This window comes from Siphateles boraxobius, unplaced genomic scaffold, assembly GCF_051911475.1.
Source record: "Siphateles boraxobius isolate OS27281-9 unplaced genomic scaffold, OSU_SipBor_1 6, whole genome shotgun sequence".
NCBI classification, from domain to species: Eukaryota; Metazoa; Chordata; class Actinopteri; order Cypriniformes; family Leuciscidae; genus Siphateles; species Siphateles boraxobius.
This window is the reverse complement of record NW_027509186.1, coordinates 29,420,951-29,440,438: the sequence shown is the minus strand read 5'-3', so window position 1 is coordinate 29,440,438 and position 19,488 is coordinate 29,420,951. Positions and strand designations below refer to the sequence as shown.

The 19,488-nt window shown below is 37.5% G+C and overlaps 1 protein-coding gene across 3 annotated transcripts in view; it reads right to left on the bottom strand.

The window, feature by feature from the left end:
- zbtb16b (zinc finger and BTB domain containing 16b) overlaps nt 1-19,488 on the bottom strand; it is a 56,232-nt gene that overhangs the window by 18,662 nt on the left and 18,082 nt on the right. For all 3 annotated transcript variants that reach the window (XR_013195975.1, XM_077208705.1, XM_077208704.1), the window contains exon 4: nt 12,461-12,547. Coding sequence is in view for 2 of the 3 variants with exons in the window: in XM_077208705.1 (XP_077064820.1) it covers nt 12,461-12,547 (87 nt within the window). In the remaining variant the exon portion in view is untranslated. The remainder of the gene's footprint in view (nt 1-12,460; nt 12,548-19,488) is intronic.

Here is a 19,488-nt window from a genome sequence, read left to right as displayed (position 1 = left end):
TGCTGATGAATAGTGGTTTTAATGGACCAAGGCTAGCAAAGGCTTTCTGGGTTGCAGCAGAAATACCTGTAATATATTAATTATCATTGCCAAATTTCAGGATTTTTGTATATTTTGGACAGTAATTTTAATCTGTAATTTTAAGCATTTTAAATTTGAATTATATACAATCTATCTATTTACATTTGAATAATATTCTATCTATCTATCTATCTATCTATCTATCTATCTATCTATCTATCTATCTATCTATCTATCTATCTATCTATCTATCTATCTATCTATCTATCTATCTATCTATCTATCTATCTATCTATCTGTCTATTATCATCTTTCTATCTTTTAAAAATCATTAAACATTCAAATGTATGCATTACATTTTAAAAGATTAGAGTATTATAATAAACTGATACAGATTTTTCGTTATCAAAGTTTATAGTTGTAACAAAAAGCAGAAATCTCACACTCCTTACCTTCTGCATTTTATAATAATTTCCTTTTCCTCTGTCGAGCGATCATGAGAGTAATCACTCGACAGAGGAAAATATAACCGCTGAAAAGACGTAGGAGGAAGGGGCTCTGTGTTTCGTGAGACCATTTTTATAATTTTTATACTCGTGAATTCGTAATTGGCGCGTTTCACCATCAGTGTGCAATGCGCGTGACGTCTACGTTCGTCAATAAATAAACTGCACGTGTCTTGCGGAAGAACATTGTAGATGGAACTTCTCTCCGTTAAAGCTGCAGTAGGGAGTTTTGAGAAAATGTTGACTTAGCCTGAAAATTTGAACAAGCACAACTTACAGGTCCAACCCCCTTGCTCTCTGCTGCGCTACAGCCCTCCCTCCACAGCTCCTCCCCCACAGCGGAGCCTGCCGTGAACGCGCAGGCTAGTAAGCAGGACCACCGATGACGGCGGATCATAAACAGTTATGGAACATTCACTAATAGGGACGAAACATCAACAATATGCTTTACATTGACTATGGCCTGCCCATACTTTGACTAAAAACTTGGTCCTCAAATCATTATGTATTTTGCAATACATGTAACTTTATAAGGTTGCACTCTTTCTATAAGTTATAGCTACAAAGATAACGTTAAAGGATTAGTTCACTTTAAAAAAAAACTTTTGCTGATAATTTACTCACCCCCATGTCATCCAAGATGTCCATGTCTTTCTTTCTTCAGTCGAAAAGAAATTAAGTTTTTTGATGAAAACATTCCAGGCTTTTTCTCCATATAATGGACTTCAATAGGACACAAACGTTTCGAGGACCAAATGACAGTTTCAGCGCAGCTTCAAAGGGTTTTAAACGACACCAGACGATGAATAAGGGTCTTATCTAGTGAAACGATCGGTCATTCAAAAATAAATAAAAAAGTTTAAGTTTTATAAGCACAAATGCTCGCCTTGCTCTTTTCTGTGATGCACGTTCGTAATCCTGTTCGAACTCGTTCATCCAAATGAACAAATCTTTTTTCGAGTCATTCGTTCGTTGAATGAACGAAATGACTCCGAAAAAGACTCGTTCAAAATGAACAAATCTTTTTTCGAGTCATTTCGTTCGTTGAATGAATTAAATGACTCGAAAAAAGATTCGTTCATTTGGATGAACGAGTTCGAACAGGAGAGTCACGAACGACGGTACGCGCTCGCGCTGTGCAAGAGAGGGGTGATCAGCGCGTACACGAGCGTGATTGACACTGCTAAGACATTCCTCCTGGCTCTGATTGGTTGTTTCTGACCGGGAGCGGTGTATTTCTGCAAATGGCAGTAGGACCACCGGGAGGAGCCAGAGGAGCTTGATTTTTTTCACAGATTATCTGTCTAATATTTTACTTTCAGGACATAATGAGAGTTTTAACAAATATTTGTTTACAAAAGCTACCTACTGGAGCTTTAATGTCTATGGCGAGTCAAGCAGGCGCTACTCCGCAGCCGAGACGACCCCGGGATAAAAAATAGTCCGAATATAAACACTTATTATAGGCGTAACGTAGTGATTCAGAATAAGTCAAAAACACGGTTTGGAAAATGAATTCATGATGTAGCCTACTCGTTCATTTTGAACATAAGTTACGGACTGCAGCAGCTGATACAACGGCGTTCTGTTGCTCAAGCGTCCACTCGCACAAATGCGACCACATAATATTTTAACTCGCACATTCTCAAAAAATGGTTGCATATGCGACCAATTTGGTCGCAGTCTGGAACCCTGACTATAGAATGCCAGTATTCATTCAGAACAAGCCTCTCCTTTCACAACACTTAATGATGGTTAGAGCACAGAAAAAGGTGTGAGTTTAAAACCTGTGAGAAACTGAACATTTTGGTTTATACACTTTAAAAGAAAGGTGATCAATGTAGGCCTCAACTCTAAGGATCCTTTCAGCTGGATGATCTTGGTTTAGTTTTTTAGCAATTCACTGGGCTAACAACAAAAATTACATTTACATTTTTTATAAAATAACATCACATTATAGAAACACATGCACAAGATCAACAAATGCACTGTAAGAATGTCAGGGCGAGTGACAGACGCATCAACTCTCTTGAAACTCTCTCACACTGGCCTAGGCTGAAATGTATGAAAACATCAAGCTAAAAAAAACATCTAATATTATTTATGCATTTATTTGTTTTGTATGATGCCATATTTATTAAGGAATGTTTCTCTGTTTTGTTTAAGAGGTGGCATTTGTCACGTGCCACGGACCCAAGGCCAGAAGGGGGCGCACTCTGTAACAACAACTCATGACGCAGAAGGAATCCTCAAATGACCCCATCCCACAGCACAGTACACATATATAAACCCGTAGCTGTGAGTCACGCTTCTTTCTGAACCATCTTAATGAGCAACATTTATACATTTTTGCAGCTGACCTCATTACTGTTTCTGTCTAATGAGAACCAAGAATGCTTTATATTGCTCTCCACATTAGAATTTAATGATATTACAGGATGATTTAGATACAGCATTTTAATACTATGGCTAATTAAAGAAGTACATCAAATATAAAACTACTGGAGTGGATAATGCAGTCTATTAAACGACAAAAGGCCATATGTATTTGTATTTCATCAGTCTATAAATCAATACACCTCAAAGCTGATGTATTGACACAACCGACTGTTTCTCACCCCTAATTTGTCCTGCCAATTAAGCCTTGTTTTAAAAATCGCATGAGATCGTTTCAGAGAACGGTAGAAAATGAATTCCTAATTGACATGCTGCCTCCCCCATTTTTCCCAGGAAGAAGAGGGACGGCAGCTGAAGGGAAACTCTGCATCGGCCCCTCACTGTACAATAGAGAGTGGATTTGCCTTTCACACTGGTCAGTTGACCCCTTGACATCCGATGACTACAAAGTTCTGAATTAGAATAAAGGCCAGAGACTTAATCCAATTCCCACAGTGCTAGTAAGCGGAGTGCGAGAACACCCAACTTTTCTTGGAATCAGGAGCAGGTTTGTGTAACATTCTAGGAAGAGGAAGGAATTTAAAACTCTGCTATCGGAAAAATTCAAACCTCAAATACAATTCCAAGAGAAACGACGTGTTGAATGTATGAAATGACACTGATGAAAACAAATTCTGAATACCACATTCCATAACAAGACAACAACAAATTGGTGGATCTTATGAAACCTTTTAATGACATGGACTGTATTTCAAGTCACAGTTTGCAATCCTTTCATGACAATTACGTACATGTGACTCCCAATTGTCAACACAGTAATGTAATGGAAAAATTCTTATTAATGTAATGAAAAATGTGCTCAATACTATTATCATTATATATATATATATATATATATATATATATATATATATATATTGGCCCCTAATTTAAGTAGTATCAAACACTGCATTATTATTAAAGTAGCATTAGTATTAGTAAAAGTAATAATAATACTTATTAAATGTATAATATTAGTAATACAATTAGTATTATTTATAACAATAATAATAACTATAATAATATATTTTTATTTTTTTAATATAACAAATTGTATACAAAATAAATTATGGTGATATTTGTTTACTGGCTTCAACTTATGCTGATTTAAATAAAAATAATTTTATTACTACAATATATAAATCTAGTGAGAATAATGGGAATTAAAAGAAGACTTTTTTCACAAAAATAATCTATTTTAGTCTAATGTGACCTGGATATTTCCTTGACAGAACAAAAAGGAAATGCCCCTTTAGTGGATTATTTCATGAAGGCACATGACAAAAAAAGTGCATTCTTTTCTAAGTCAGTGAATAGAAAGCATCTTCACAGCAATGTTTGCTAAAAAAGGCCACTGTGAGAAGGAGATGTAAACATGACAGTTATGCAAACAGGCACAACAAATACATCTAATCTCTTTATCTCAGAACAAACTGGGTAGATTCACCTGTTCTGAGCTAATTCAGTGAACAGTAGGTTCTTTCTGATAAAGACACACATATTGTGAAATCCTGTTTCTTTTGTAGCCATTAGGAAGGAGTCTGTTTGCTTTTTGAGAGTGAGACTGATAACAGATAATTTCAGAGTGAAAAAGGATGAATCTCAGGTATCTAGATCAAGATGGATCAGTGAAATATTCATTTTAATATAACTTGAAAATGAGACTTAAGAGGATTCATTACACAAAAATAAAATACCCATGTCTCCAAGCAACTAGAAGAGAGATGAAGTGTTTCAGGATAATCCCAGCATTCACAAACAAGTCACTTCTTTTTGTTTTCCCCCCTCAGTCTATCAAAAAAATTCCCACACTGAGATTCAGCCTATTTACATTGTAAACGACAGAAAAAGGCAGCAATTTATTTAATTCAGCTCTTCTTAAAGGTCTCTGCAAACATCTCCAGAATCTAATTACATACTAACTACTTCAACTACCAGCACTAACTTTTGAATAGAGACATAGACAATATAGAAATCCTGCTGCTCTGACTCTCTTGGCTTGTGGAATCTCACGGAGAGAGGAATCACAGCCGGAGCGATGCACGTGAATATGTGTTTTTCCAAACAATGAGCGACTTAGGAACAAACTGTGGACACCCCGTGATGCCAGTAGCATTTCATTCTGCCTCCTGACGGGCAGAAAGAACTTCATCTCCTTGCATTGAAGTTATAGCACAATAGGAATTAGTCACTGTGTGATGAAGGGGCATGCTGGGAAATCTGCAGCACCACTGAGACAATCAGTCTTATCTGAGCCGGTGGGGGGTGCAACCTGTTTAGCTGGTCACCGTTATTTTGCCAAGAAAGATGTGCTCCTGGGTCAACATATTTTGTTGTTCCTGGAACAACATTCCTGTCTGAAAATGTAGTCCTACTCCTAACCCTATCCCTACTCCTAAACCTAATACTAATAACCCACCCAAATCATAAATTTGACATGAACTGTAAACTTTTCTCTTAAATATGATTGGTTGATTGGAATGTTGTTCCAGGATCAACAAAGATATTGATCCAGGAACATGTTGAACTTGGTGAAATCACCTGTTTGGTTACAGTCGGGTCATGGTAGAAAGAAGGTGGTCTATATCATTGAAAATACCATCAATATTAGCACAAAATCTAATTTTTAAGTTTACTAAGGCTACATAAAAACGTGACCACTTTAACGTCGTTTTGGTGTCTCACGCCACTAAAGAAAGATGCCTTGGATATTTAAACTGTTTGGTCTTAGATATTTTTACGGAATTGTTGAGTCAGTAAGTCAGAGAACTCAAGAACTGAATCAGTCTGATTGACAAACAAATCATTCAGGTTTTGTGAACTATATCAACTGATTCACTGAAGATTCAATTCAGAAGAATGATTTTGACAAATGATAACATTTTAACATTTTAGACAATAATCTATTAAAAATGACAGAGGCCCGCACATGACAAACAGAAAAATGAATTTATGGTGGTCACAAATTAAGAATTCGTTCCCTCATTTTAGGTAAATCGTGGCCATGTTGCAGTGATTTGTTCCCAAATCAATAAATTGAGGGAACACATTTTTAAGTCATTATTATTAAATCAAATTCCTAATTCGTGGCCACAATATCTTCGTCAGATGTCGTGCTACTTTCAGACTGCTTTGATTCTTGTGTTCTCGGACTCAGTGATTCGCTTACCAACTCAACGGTGGGGAAGATTTTCAGTGAATAACAAATTAATTTCTTATCTTCCCACAAAGCTATCATATGACTTCAAAAGAGTTGGAACATAATGACTTTTATGATGCTTTTGTGCCCTATATGAAGGTTTAAAGCTCCAGCCTCCATTGATTTTCATTACAAGGAAAAGAGGGACCAGGATATTCTTCAAAAATTCACATTTCGCATTTCACGGAAGAAAGAAGGTCATATGTGTTTGAAACGAGCCGAGGTGTGCACGTGTCTGAGGAAAACATATGTGTTATCATATGAAGCCGCTGTAAACGATTCCTTTAAAATGTATCAGAGGCACATGAGCTCAAATGTATTTGACTAAATATAACCCATTCATTCCAGATTGCTCTGTGGGGATGGCTTTGACACATCAACTATACCTCAGATAACCCCTGAAATTCAATCGCCTGCAAAGTGAGAGACAGACGGGCCAATCTAGCAAAGTAAGGAATGGTCTGCTTAATAATTAACGCAACAAGAGATACATTGCTCTTGTTTAACCACTGTTTATTCTGTGGGCCAGATCGCTGAAGTCACAACGTGTTCCCGGTGAGTAATTCTCAGTGTGCCCTCACCCTCACTGTAGATGCAAGTCACTTCCTGTGCAACGAGAGGAGCGTGATGGAAGAGTTTTAGGAAATCTGACGTCATAAGCACATAAGACAGATGGACAAGCGGTCGCCCCTTAGGCCAAAATCGTTTAAAGGCAAATCGCTTCTATTCCGGTCTCAAATAAAACCCCTTTAATAACATTTTTATTTCTGCTCTGCGAAGGATGCGATAAAGCTCTTCTCCGTCGGGAGGGGAGAAGAGGAAAAGAAAGCTGTGATGTGCTGGCCTGCTTTTCCAGCCTGCCCGCCAGTGCATCGGTCCAGAGACACAAGTGAGTTTTATTTTAGGCTTTTAAGTAGGTCAGCTCTCTAGTAGGTCTCGTCTATGACAGCACAGCGGCTGAGTGTAAACAACAGCACATGATGTTGTTTGTCTCTCGCTCTGTCCTGGCACCAAATGCCACCAGCTTCCCCCTTCAGCCGGCCCCTGTCCCACGGGTCTCCCACAATCCTCTTTTCCATTTGCAACCCTAAAAACCTCAAAGAAGCAGGCCGTTCACCTCTGACATTCTCACATATGCTGGCATTTGAGGACAAACGTCCTGCTTAAAGGCTGAGTCAGAATTAACACTCAAATGCATGTAAAAACAGCCTATTAAAAAATAACACTAAGGTACTCACCAGTTGGCTTCTTTGTGCAATGAGGAACTGACAAGAGTGATTCAAATCAAAGACATTAGAGCTTAGATCGGGCCCAAAAAAAATCAAGCCCGACCCGACCCGAGCCTGTGCACGTTGTGTCCGAGCCCGGCCCGGCCCGACACATTAACTGTAATTATGAGCCCGAGCCCGATTTAAACCCGACCATTTTTAATACGTGGGCCGTTATAACCAGGGGCGACGCCAGATCATTTTTTAACGCAGGTGCTGAATGGGTGCTAGACCAATGACAGGGGGGAGCTGCGCAATTTATATATATATATATATATATATATATATATATATATATATATATATATATATATATATATTATATAAATACTATTAATAAACGTGCAAAAATTGGCCACTTAATATTTAATATTCAATTATTTTAATTATCACAATGAAAGTTTTAATTTTATTAAATTGAACAAGCACAACAATCAGCATTCAATCAAATATTCTTAAAGATTCGTTATTATTAATAATGTTATTTCGACATATGTGTGCGTGCAACAAGCAAGATGTGAATTTGTAAATTCGGTGACAAGCATGCCGAGAATTGATTTAATTTATGATGAGATGGCTTTAGTTCACGTGCTATGGTGACCGCGGCTCGCCGGCGCCTCCATATCATGATTATTGTCTGCTATATTTGCTGCTTATTTATTAAATCCAGGCAATTGGTTGATGAAAAAATTATTAAAATTAAGATACAATTTATACAAAACGAAATTCACTTTAAAGAAAGGCTTTCTACAAAACAAAACATAATGAAGGGTCAAAATCATGCCTGAACCACTCCATGTCTCCTGATATTGCGCATCCTCCTTTCTACTCTGTTCACTTTCATAATCAACATAGATGGAAAAAAATAACATTATAATATTTTAATAAATATGAAACTAAATGCGCTTATTTAATGGCTACAACACGTACAGACTCTCTAGCAGCGCGCCGCACTTTCACTCAACAAAGCCAGCACATATGTTGTCACTGCCCACGACTAGTTTAAAATATTTCCATACCTCCGACTTTCCTTCATACTTGTTTTAATTTTTTTTTTACTTCTTCAAGCTCCATGTTGCACTTAAGCTACACAATAGGCCTACAGCACAGCGTGCGAGTGGAGGAGACGCTGCGCGTGACACGTGACGTGCTTGATCATGGGCCCGACCCGACCCGAGCATAGTGGCGGGAAATATCGGCCCGGCACGGCCCGCGGGTCGGGCTCGGGCTCGGGCAGAGAATCTAAGCTCTAAAAGACATACAAACAAGCTAATAAAAAAAAAACTGGGAACGCACAATATATCAGTACTATAAAGGTTATCCGAAGATATAAGAGATTTTTTATTTTAATTATTGTATCGTACTATTTTCACCTTTAAATTACATTTTGCTGTAATCTAACAAAGTTAATCCATAATTTAATGACAGCATTAAATATCAAAATATAATTATATTAAAATATTTTTAATACTGTATATTATAATGTTGTAATGGATAAGTTCACTTTAGCATTTAAACTGATTTTAGTGTTTTAATTTTTTAATGTATGTAGAAAATAGTACAAAATGTTAATATTGGACACTTTATTTATTGGCAAAAAAAAAAAATGAAAATGATCAGTATTGACTCCCCATTCATTTCTTTATTACATTAGTGGAGAATCAACCATCAGAAGTTTTTAGATGTTAAAGTAATTTGGTTTATACCAAAATTACTTTAAATTTATTTAAAGTAAGTAAAAACTCCATGTGGCAATACATAATAGAAAAAATGTGGAATATTCCTTGTATTGTGCCACAAAAACATTATAAGGAGAAAAAATCGCCACAACAGAACTAGGGATCTTGGAACACATATTCAGTGCTGAACTACTTTTTAATCGTGTAATTGATTTGATTAAAAATTAAAATAGATTGACAGCCCTATATATTTAAAGTTATATTTTTGGGGGAATTTTTGCCTGTATTGGAGAGGACAGTCAAAGAGAGAGAGGAAATGATAGGGGAGGAGGGAGAGGGGCAAAGGACTACGAGTCGGGACACAAACTTGGGTCTCCCGAAGTGCTGTTTCGCTATATATTGCGCTATAGTGAGCGCTGTGCAGTTTCATGACCAGTAAAAAACACTTCTGGTTGATCTTAATGCATTGAAATGAAATGGCTGCTTCAAATGGAAACAAGGCCCTAGTTTTTCTTTAGCGTTTGTATATTCATATAGGAAGGCTATCTTGGCTCCATAGCGTATTTAAAATTTAAAATGGAAATTTCTAGCTGGGTCAAGTCCAGAAAATATATGCAAGTGATGAAAACATCTCTCACTTCAGTGAGTGATGGCTGGTGCCCAGCAGTAAAAAGTTTTTTTTTAAATGGATGAGCTATGTCCTTCCCTCCTCTCGACTAAATGTGCTGCCAAACTGAAACAGAGAGCAGGATGTTTACAAGTTTGGGAGAGAAGGTATAAAATTCTGGGCATCATTAACACCACCTCTATGTCGACATGCATTAAGAATTTATACAGTGTGTGCCACAGCGAGTTACAGTTACATGCCAACGTTTTAGAGAGGGTTATCGTCTTTCTCCCTGTGGAACACAGGCGACAGATATTGCACCCTCATTGTAGTAGCATCGATATACACTACTGTAAAAAATGATAGAAACATACTGATTCTGATCCATCAGAAATTCAGAGATTTTATCAGCTGGCTGCCATGGAAACATTTAGGACCTCAAATCCACGCAAATGATAAAAGTATGGCACCTTGTTTTAATTAGGACTCAACCTTTATATAGACTCAACATGTGGATCATTAGCCCCATGAAACGCTTTTATACCCAGAGAGCAAATTAATTAGTGCAGTCTGGAATACCTGTGACAGACTGTATCCTCTGATAGCAGTCTCATATGCCAATAAGAATCAAAAGTACAGATGGAAATGATGGTTATACAAGGTATAGAGATTAGAGTGCTGTTATTGGACTAAAGGCCCCCCGAAAGTGTTTGGACACTTAAGGCCCTGATGCTGCCTACGCTGTTGAGAGCAGCGTTTCAATTAATGTGTAAATATGTGATGCACGCTTTCCTCTCAATAACAAAATAAACACAACAAAAATGACAGCATCATTGTCATGTTACGTTTACTTATATGGCACTTATTACATTAGATTGCTTAAAAGCAAGCCGGTTCACAATATTACATAAAAAAAGTGTCAGTACCTCTTTCAAAAAGAAACTTCAGTTTCTACCATAAAGCAGCTCTCAAGTGTGTTCATGTTTTTTACTTGTGTCTGAACTCGATGGACCGCACAGAAGAATTGATTAAAGAGGGCGGAGCCTCAGAGCCACACCTACCTATTACGTAATCGCCATGGACCAATGGTAGCTCGAAGGCATTTACCAGCCAGAGCGAACTTTTCCGGAAAGTTCACAGTTTCAAACTCCGGAAGCAAACTTCATTTCGGCCTGATTTTATTTGAAATGACATCACACCAATTCGTTCTTCGATTTAGCTAGAAGTGTGTGAAAACAAATGATGCTATAATGTTTCTCAGAATTAATTACATTACAGTGTGGCTTTTTTATCATTTAAAATCTAATCAACTTCTTTTTTATAATTGTTTTATTGAAAAGTGTGCTTGAGTTATCTCTAATAAATAAATGCCACTTTGTTTGACTTTTTTTGTTATTTAAGCAGTGACATTTGGATATTTTAAATCATGGCTTAGTGTTATTTTTTGTACCGCTGTATATAGATTCAGAGACATTTGTGGCATTTTCTCACTTTTGTTTTATTGATATAAATAGTGCAGTGAGGACAAGAAAAGATGTGGGAATGGGATCAGGAAATGTCACAAGCTGCACTGAAAGTGGCATTTCATATGATTATGGCAGTTAAACAACAAAAATGACCCCCCCCCCCCCCCACACACACACACAAAATGTATAATTACACATCAGTCACACATTCTATTCGAGTCTCAATAACTTTCTGTGAGGAACAGACTGAAATTTATGTCGCTATTCCCTCCAGCGAGCTGTTAACTCAAGAACTGCTGTGACTGGACCATTGATTCAGTGAGCTGAAGTCATGAACGAATCAGTTCAATCAATAAATGATTCATTCAGCCTGATTTGTGGCTCATTCATTCAGTCCAATTGGATCATTGAAACTGGATCAAAAGAACGATTTGTTTAATTAAGATGATCCAGTTCTTGAGTTCAACTCGCTGAATCAAAGAACAAGTTGCAATGGTTCTCGAGTTAACAGCTCACTGGAGGGGAAGATGACTTGAATCATTTCTGGCTGTTCCACACATAAATCTATAATATTGCCTCTGAACACTTCGAGTATGACATGTGAAAAAATAACAGGGTAAAAACAAAGTAATTAATGACAGAATTTTCATTTTCATTAGACTAGTTGTACAGTACGCCTATGTACTATACATGGTTCAATGTGTCCTGACAGATTACACTCAGGTATGCAGAAGCAAAAACAAGTTTGCACAATATATCGTCCCATGCCAACCCCTATCAGAGCACACTATTTACCTCACCTAAAATATGATGATTAAAATGTCTGTAGTACAACTGAAACCCAACCTTGCAGTCATGAGATGTCAGTAAATATGAATATTTGACAGGAGGGTGGCAGCTGAGCGCTGTTGGCGTGTTAATGAACGTGCCAGAGCGCCGATGACTCACAGGCTCTGGTAACTCAGTACAGTCACACTAATAAATGTACGTGCCATGTTTAGACAAAGTGATGGAGATTGGTGAAACATGGCACTACTGCTGTGCCAAAGCGGTGTGCCGCCCTGCTCTGTAACAGCACATATTATTGGCTGAAATTTTAGAGGGCATCGAAACCTTCCCTGCTGAATTATAAAGACCATTTTTGATAGGGTTATAAACATGATCGCTACAGGTACATGCATGACGCATCTCCACTTTCCTGGTGTTTTTTTCCATTGTGGTGAACTAGTGTTATTTAAAGAAGTAGCTTGTGGTTAGATTAGGCAAGATGGGTCGTACCTGTGTGAGTCTGTCGATGTGCTTCCAGGGCATCTTCCTTGGAAAATTGAGCCCCACACTGATCACATACTAATGCTTTTGGTCCAGCTGGAAGGAAGAAGAATACAATAAAAGTAATCAGTTGGCTAATAGCTTTATTACGGATGGCAACATTACACTGTGTCATTTTAGTATTATATATGTATAATATATTACATATAATGTGTGTGTGTATGGGTAGTTCCCAGAATGAACTACCCAGGGTTAGTTCACCCATCAGGCTTCCCAACTGATGGGTAGTTCACAGAATGATGACGATGAAGATTAAATATTAACTTGTTTAATGAACACGAAGAGAAAACATAGATGAAGGCATATAGCAACGCAACATACACACTCACATAAGACGTGAACCGACAATGAACTGAACGAGACAGGGAGTATAAATACACTGAGAAACTAAATGACACAGCTAAACGTTCTTTCCACGTATGTGAAATATTTTTAAGCTCATTTTTAAAAAATCAAACCATAAAATAAACTGAAAAGAAAACAGAAACGATGCCAAAGGCTGAAAATTGTGTTATTTCAAAGTATGAGTTGTTCATGACATTAAACATCATTCATCCCCCCCACACACATATCAACAGGGTAACATACTGTCCCTTGACAGAATCAAAGAGATGTTCTTATCTACAAGAGCTGGCAGCTTTCTCTTGTCTTGTCTTGATAAAAGTCTGTAAACCATAAGCTGAGGCAGAACAGACAGCAACATGTCCTAAAGGATATTAAAACCCTTTGTATCTTCAGACTGATTTATGACATGTACAATGAGTCTCTTCTTACAAACAAAACACTATATCCATTTATTATGTGTTCGTAGAGATAACAGTAATAAATGATAATCATATAATAGTGAGGGTCATATCAGGTTGACGTACCCTCAGGCAGGTACTGCTCATGTCTTCCTGTAAAAGCAGATGATTTTGATCAACCATAATTTATTTATCAATGCTAAGGTTGGTTTCTTCAGGGTGAATCTCACAAAGCCTGTCAAGCCAGTTATATTGCAAACTTCCCTTAAAAGTTTTGGGTAAAAAAAAACGAATAAGAAAAGAAGCCTCTGCTCATCAATGCTGCATTTCTTTGATAAAAACAAACGAAACAAACAAAAAAAACAACCCCCTCCCCTCCACTAAAAACAGAAATATTGTGAAATATTATATTGTGAAATATTATTACAAGTTATAGGGACTGTTTTCTATTTTAATATATTTGCAGATTTAATTAAAATTTCAGCAGCCATTATTTCAGGTTTCAGTGTAAAAAAAAAAGAAAGGTTAAAATAAATTACTTCTGTAATTTAACGTTGTAAAAAATACCTTACTGAGCCAAAACATAAATTAATGTTTTGTGTGTGTGTGTGTATATATATATATATATATATATATGTGTGTGTGTGTGTCTGTGTGTGTGTTTGTTTCTAATTATATATATATATATATATATATATATAATATATCATAAATAAAATATAACATAAAAATATAAATACAATGAAAATAAATACTCAATACATTTCCACACCAATTCTAATTGCTATAATGCATGTTTTACTTTTGAATTTATTTGTAATTTGCATTATTCTCATTATTCTAATCACGGTATTACAGATCACAGATTATCTTGTCCGTGCACAATGAAGTCCGTGCATCATGTACAGTACTAACATAACTTATAAGTTAATTTAAATAGTATAATTTTTTCTTTAATATCTTTTTTTTTACATAGTACGTAAATGGGAATGAGAATTTTTCACATTAAGATAATGCAAATGGGTGTGGGCTGCTTAATTATCATGAAAATAATGTCAAAATGCAAAAAAATCTTAATGGTCCTAAAAATAGGCGATGCAAAAATCACCCCATTTAGACATCATTAAACATGAATCACTTACACAGATGAAAATACATTTACAAGGTGTATAAATGCACACACACACACACACACACACACACACACACACACACACACACACACACACACACACACACACACACACACACACACACACACACACACACACACACACAGACACACACACACACGAACACAAAGAAAGAAAAGAATCATTTAACCCAGTTGCAACCACCGATCCTTAATAACTGGACTAAATAACTGTTCTGATGGCCATCAACCGCCTGAGGGAATCCATCTATTATTAGTATTAGATCCACCTGTGGAGCCGCTGGCCCATTATGAAGTAGGCCAGGATGTTTCCATCACTTTAGAAAAACTTTCAATAAACCACACACACTCACCGAACAAGGAGAAATGGACAGCTGACGTTGCTTTCTCTGAACAATTCATGAAGGACAAGACCTCAAAAAGAGAAGTAAACAATATCTTCCATTCACCACACATGGCTTGGACACAACACAACTATGGGTTCTGCCAGCAGGTTTTCACCATTTCCAGCAGACTTTATATCTCAGACTCACAAGAAAAAAGAAATCAATAAAATCCAAATGTATAATGACCATCGGCTCATCAAGTATCTATTTTCACTCAGCTGGCCCAAAATGGCTTTATTATGACTCATTAAAGCACCCACAAGCTTCATGAAGTCAGCCAGCTAGCACCTAAAATTAGCCTCTTTCCACTTACACTTTCTTCTCGTTCCTTCTGGACGACAACCAAAGCCCTTTAAAGTTGAAAAATGCTCTCATTTACAGAATCATTACAAACCACGCTCAAAAATACTTTGATGGTGTGACTCATCAGCGCCAGCGTAAATTGCGCCTGTGAGAACATTTCTGATGTGCGTGAATTAAAATGCTCTTTGTTTTCAGTTTATTATTGTCTTATTACTGAAGGATAGTATCTATGCCCTAAATTCTAGTGAGCTATCTATAGACAGCATTTCAGCATATTTGTTCTGTTGTGATGCTGACAGGCAAGGTGAGGCGGGATTCTCTCATATGTCTCTCCTATCACATGTTTTCAAACGCTCAGCACACATTTAGAAACAACAAAGCAGATCCCACATTCAATCGGCTTGTGGTTCTGTTTCAGACGGCACATTGTGCACTGTACTGCCCATGATAAACAGCCCAAACAGCCTCCAGACTGGCTGCAATCACCCTCCATCAAAACACTTTGCCTGGCATACAAAAATAAGATTCAATCTCGTGCTGAATACCAAATTAGAGCATTAGAAAACAAGGGCTTCTGCTACTTGGCAACCGTTGGGATGTAAAGCAGCAAAATCCAATGACGGGCCAGAAGATCTAGGGCTTTGATGCGCTGTAAAAACTGTATTCGATTTTTACTTTTATTTTCCCTCCATTTTACTGGCTTGCAAATTAAAGACTCAAGTTAACAATCATAAATTGTAAGGGTCTGGATGTCAACACTGAACGTTTATCTTGTAATTTGTGAGAGTCAGTCGAATAATAGGTCACAATGGAAAACAATTATTAAATAATAGAGGCACAAATGTCATAATATTAAATTAGCTCTATATACTGTATGAACACAGCAGGGTGGTTTAATGCCTTTAAAAACAGCCTTCTGTCAATCTCTGTGACAAAGTACAAAGAAAGGTAATTTATTAGTATGCTGACATCTTCAGGTCTGTGAGGTATGAGTGGTTAAATACACCTGATAGAAGCCTGAACAGAATGCACTTCCATGAATAAGGCATCAAATAGGGTCTGAAACTCTTACAAAGGTTTTTTCAACAAATAAGTCAGCAAAATGAGCTTCATAACCATGGTAAAATAATAATAATAATACAAAATAAATTACAATAATAATTGTTATATTTATTTATTCATATAAACTTTATTTTCTATGAGGTTTGCAATTTTTTCAACCCTGTTATCAAAATCTAGGATATGAATTTCTGGTTTGTTTACATGTCTTTGTTCCATTTGGAAGCGGGCCGAGACCCTCCTTTTCTGGGCTCTCATCCGCTTGTTTTGTGCGCACGAAGGTTCATATGGCAGCATTCACACTTATTCAAATAAACCGCACTAACAGAGAAATCGCAGCAGGGTTCGTTTTAACCCAACCAAACATGCCAAGTGTGAACACACAGTCCTGTTCCCGATGCACATTCTATTATAGTACAGGTAATTACAATAACTAGGTACTAAAGTTGTTATTTCAACTATTCATGTCCTTCTCTGTGGGCCTTCGAGTCAGTTCACTAGTTTAACAGCATGCGCTTCTGTTGTTGTACGTCACACGCATCACCCACATGACCAGTATCGGCCAATAGTGAGCCTACGTGTGACGTAGCTCTACGCTATTACACTCAGTTAACTGACTAGAGGCCAACAGAGAAGGAAATGTATAGTTGAAATAAAGTCGTTATTTTTGTTTGTTTTTGCGCACAAAAAGTATTCTTGTCCATTGATAAACTTAAGATTGAGCCACTGTAGTCACTTGGACTATTTTAACGATGTCTTTAATAACTTTTCGAGGCCGGCAAGTTTTAATCCCTGAAGAAGCCTATGGAGGAATGATCCAGCTCTCAGATTTCATCAAAAATATCTTAATTCGTGTTCGGAAGATGAACGAAGGTCTTACGGGGTTGGAACAACATGAGGGTGAGTAAATACTGACAGAATTTTTATTTTTGGGTCAACTATCCCTTTAACCCATGTGGTTAACTTGTATTACCCAGTACTTTCTTTGGTGAGTGCATGTACTGTAAAATAAATTGCAAAACAATTTTACATTTATCGAACAAATCTAGAACATAATAAGTGACAGCACAGCATACTGTATTGATCAGAAACTGGCATGGAGGCACATGACATGTACATCCCCTCGGACAAGACCTTTGAACACTTTGACCACAGTGCAGACGTCTGCTCCATCCTGTCGAGTCGGCCTCTAAGGGCCCACAGTCAACATTTCTGTTTTCTTTCTGCATTTTTGTTTTATACTCCACCAGCGTCCTCCCTCCACCCCAGCTATTTTGGAGAGCAGTGGCTTGGAGAGCAGTCAAGTTTGATTAATTTTGGGATTTGGGTACAGTATGTTCCTGGACACACATCTGCGAGCAATCATAAATGCACTAGAATGCTGGCAGAACATTCAGACCTGCCGGCAGCTGATGATGTCATCAGTGCGAGGGAAGAGCTGGCGTGTCGCCAGGCACAGAGTGCAGGGCATCTCCCAGACAGAGAGAGAAAGACAGAAAAAAGAGAAAGAGACATTAAGAGAAAACATCTTGACAGGGCTTTTCAGCCTGAACGTCGCACATGTTGAAGATTCGCTCTCGTTCATGTTGTGCGTGAACAGGTGCGACACTGGATTACGAGCAGATTAAATGTGGGAGTAACTGAATATTGTTGCCAGGGTTTATTGATTCATAATAGATTAAGAGGGTTGAATGGGGGGGGGAGGGGGGGGGTAATACACCTTTTCCTCTCGCTTTCATAAACACACAAAAAAGAGACAGACAGAGAATGTTTCAGTTAATTTGGAGAAGAGCACTGTCAGAGTCTTAACAAAAATGTGAGCTGAGAAAGTCAAGTGAGGTGGGCTTCACAAACCCTCCAGAGAGACAGCTATAGACTTAATCAGACAGATGGAAAAACACACACACACACACACACACACACACACACACACACACACACACACACACACACACACACACACACACACACACACACACACACACACACACACACACACACACACACACACACACACACACAACCACAAACACACACACACTCTGCTGCCAGTTTGAGTGTATTTCCTCTCCACTTGAAACAAGACATTCCCCTCTAAAGCACAATTTAGGTTGGGCAACTACTGAATTCAATAAGCATCAATCACGTTCTAGGATTCCTGATACTGAACCCGGAGCTTTGGCTTGAAGAAGCAGGTTTGAATCCTGCCTGCAACTAGTTTAAATGTCATTGCTCCATTTTACCCCAAAAATGTCCCTTCTCTGCCATCATAAAGGTGACAAAAACGCTTCCTGATATTTATAAATCAATCATTGAACCAATATTAATAGGCCAATATATATCGTCTTGGCTTGATTTTTTTTTTGGAGTAAATATTGTGTTAAATAAGTGTTCTTTTAATGTTGACATATATCTTGTCCAGGCTGATTTATTGGCTGATATTTTATTAATAAGTGTTCTTTTAATGTTGGCATATTGGTGTTCATCTAATTTGCTAAACTGTAATCATACGATTAAAATTAGCCGGTATCACATAAAATGGAGTCAAATTATCACTAAAATTGTTATGCTGATAATATAATTTGTAATTAACAACAAATGTTTAAATTTTTAATTACATTTTGTAACAAAAATAAGTTGTATTAAATAGCAGCATTTTCACGAGAGACATTTTTATATGAAAAACCAATGTCGGTACACCACATAACACACTCTGTAAAGCAAAGACTGAAAGGAAAAGGAGCTTTAAAAGGAGCTACAATAAAAAACAGGATGACAGCTGGACAACATAAGCCACAACACAGAGTTTCAGCACGAAACTTAATTTAGCAGTCTGCGTCTAGTTTATTTTATGTCTATGGTTATGCAACAGACCCTTTTGATAACACAAAATCTGACGGCAAAAGTTCGAACTTAATAGCACACAGCGGTCCAAAACAATACCACAGACTTACATAACATGTAACAGCATCATTTCAACATGATCGCTTAATTAAGGGTTTGGATGTGTATAAACAACTGGATCCGTCCCCTCCCTTAAGCGAGTTTCTGTCCAACACCTCCTCATAACAATGAGGGAAAAAAAACAAGCTGGCAAGATTCACTGTACATACTGTACTAATAATGTGGCAAAGTGCCCAGATTGGATCTCTGCCAGGCTTGAAATGTAACTGTTGAGACACATATGAGACTGGAAAGGGAAGTGGGAAGACGGGGATAACCAAACACTGCGTCACTAGTAGAAGTGCAATGTTCCATCTGTTAGAGCAGGTTAAGTGTGCTGTACATGGTGGACAAACACAGGGCAACAGGGGGCTGACACTTGTTGCACAA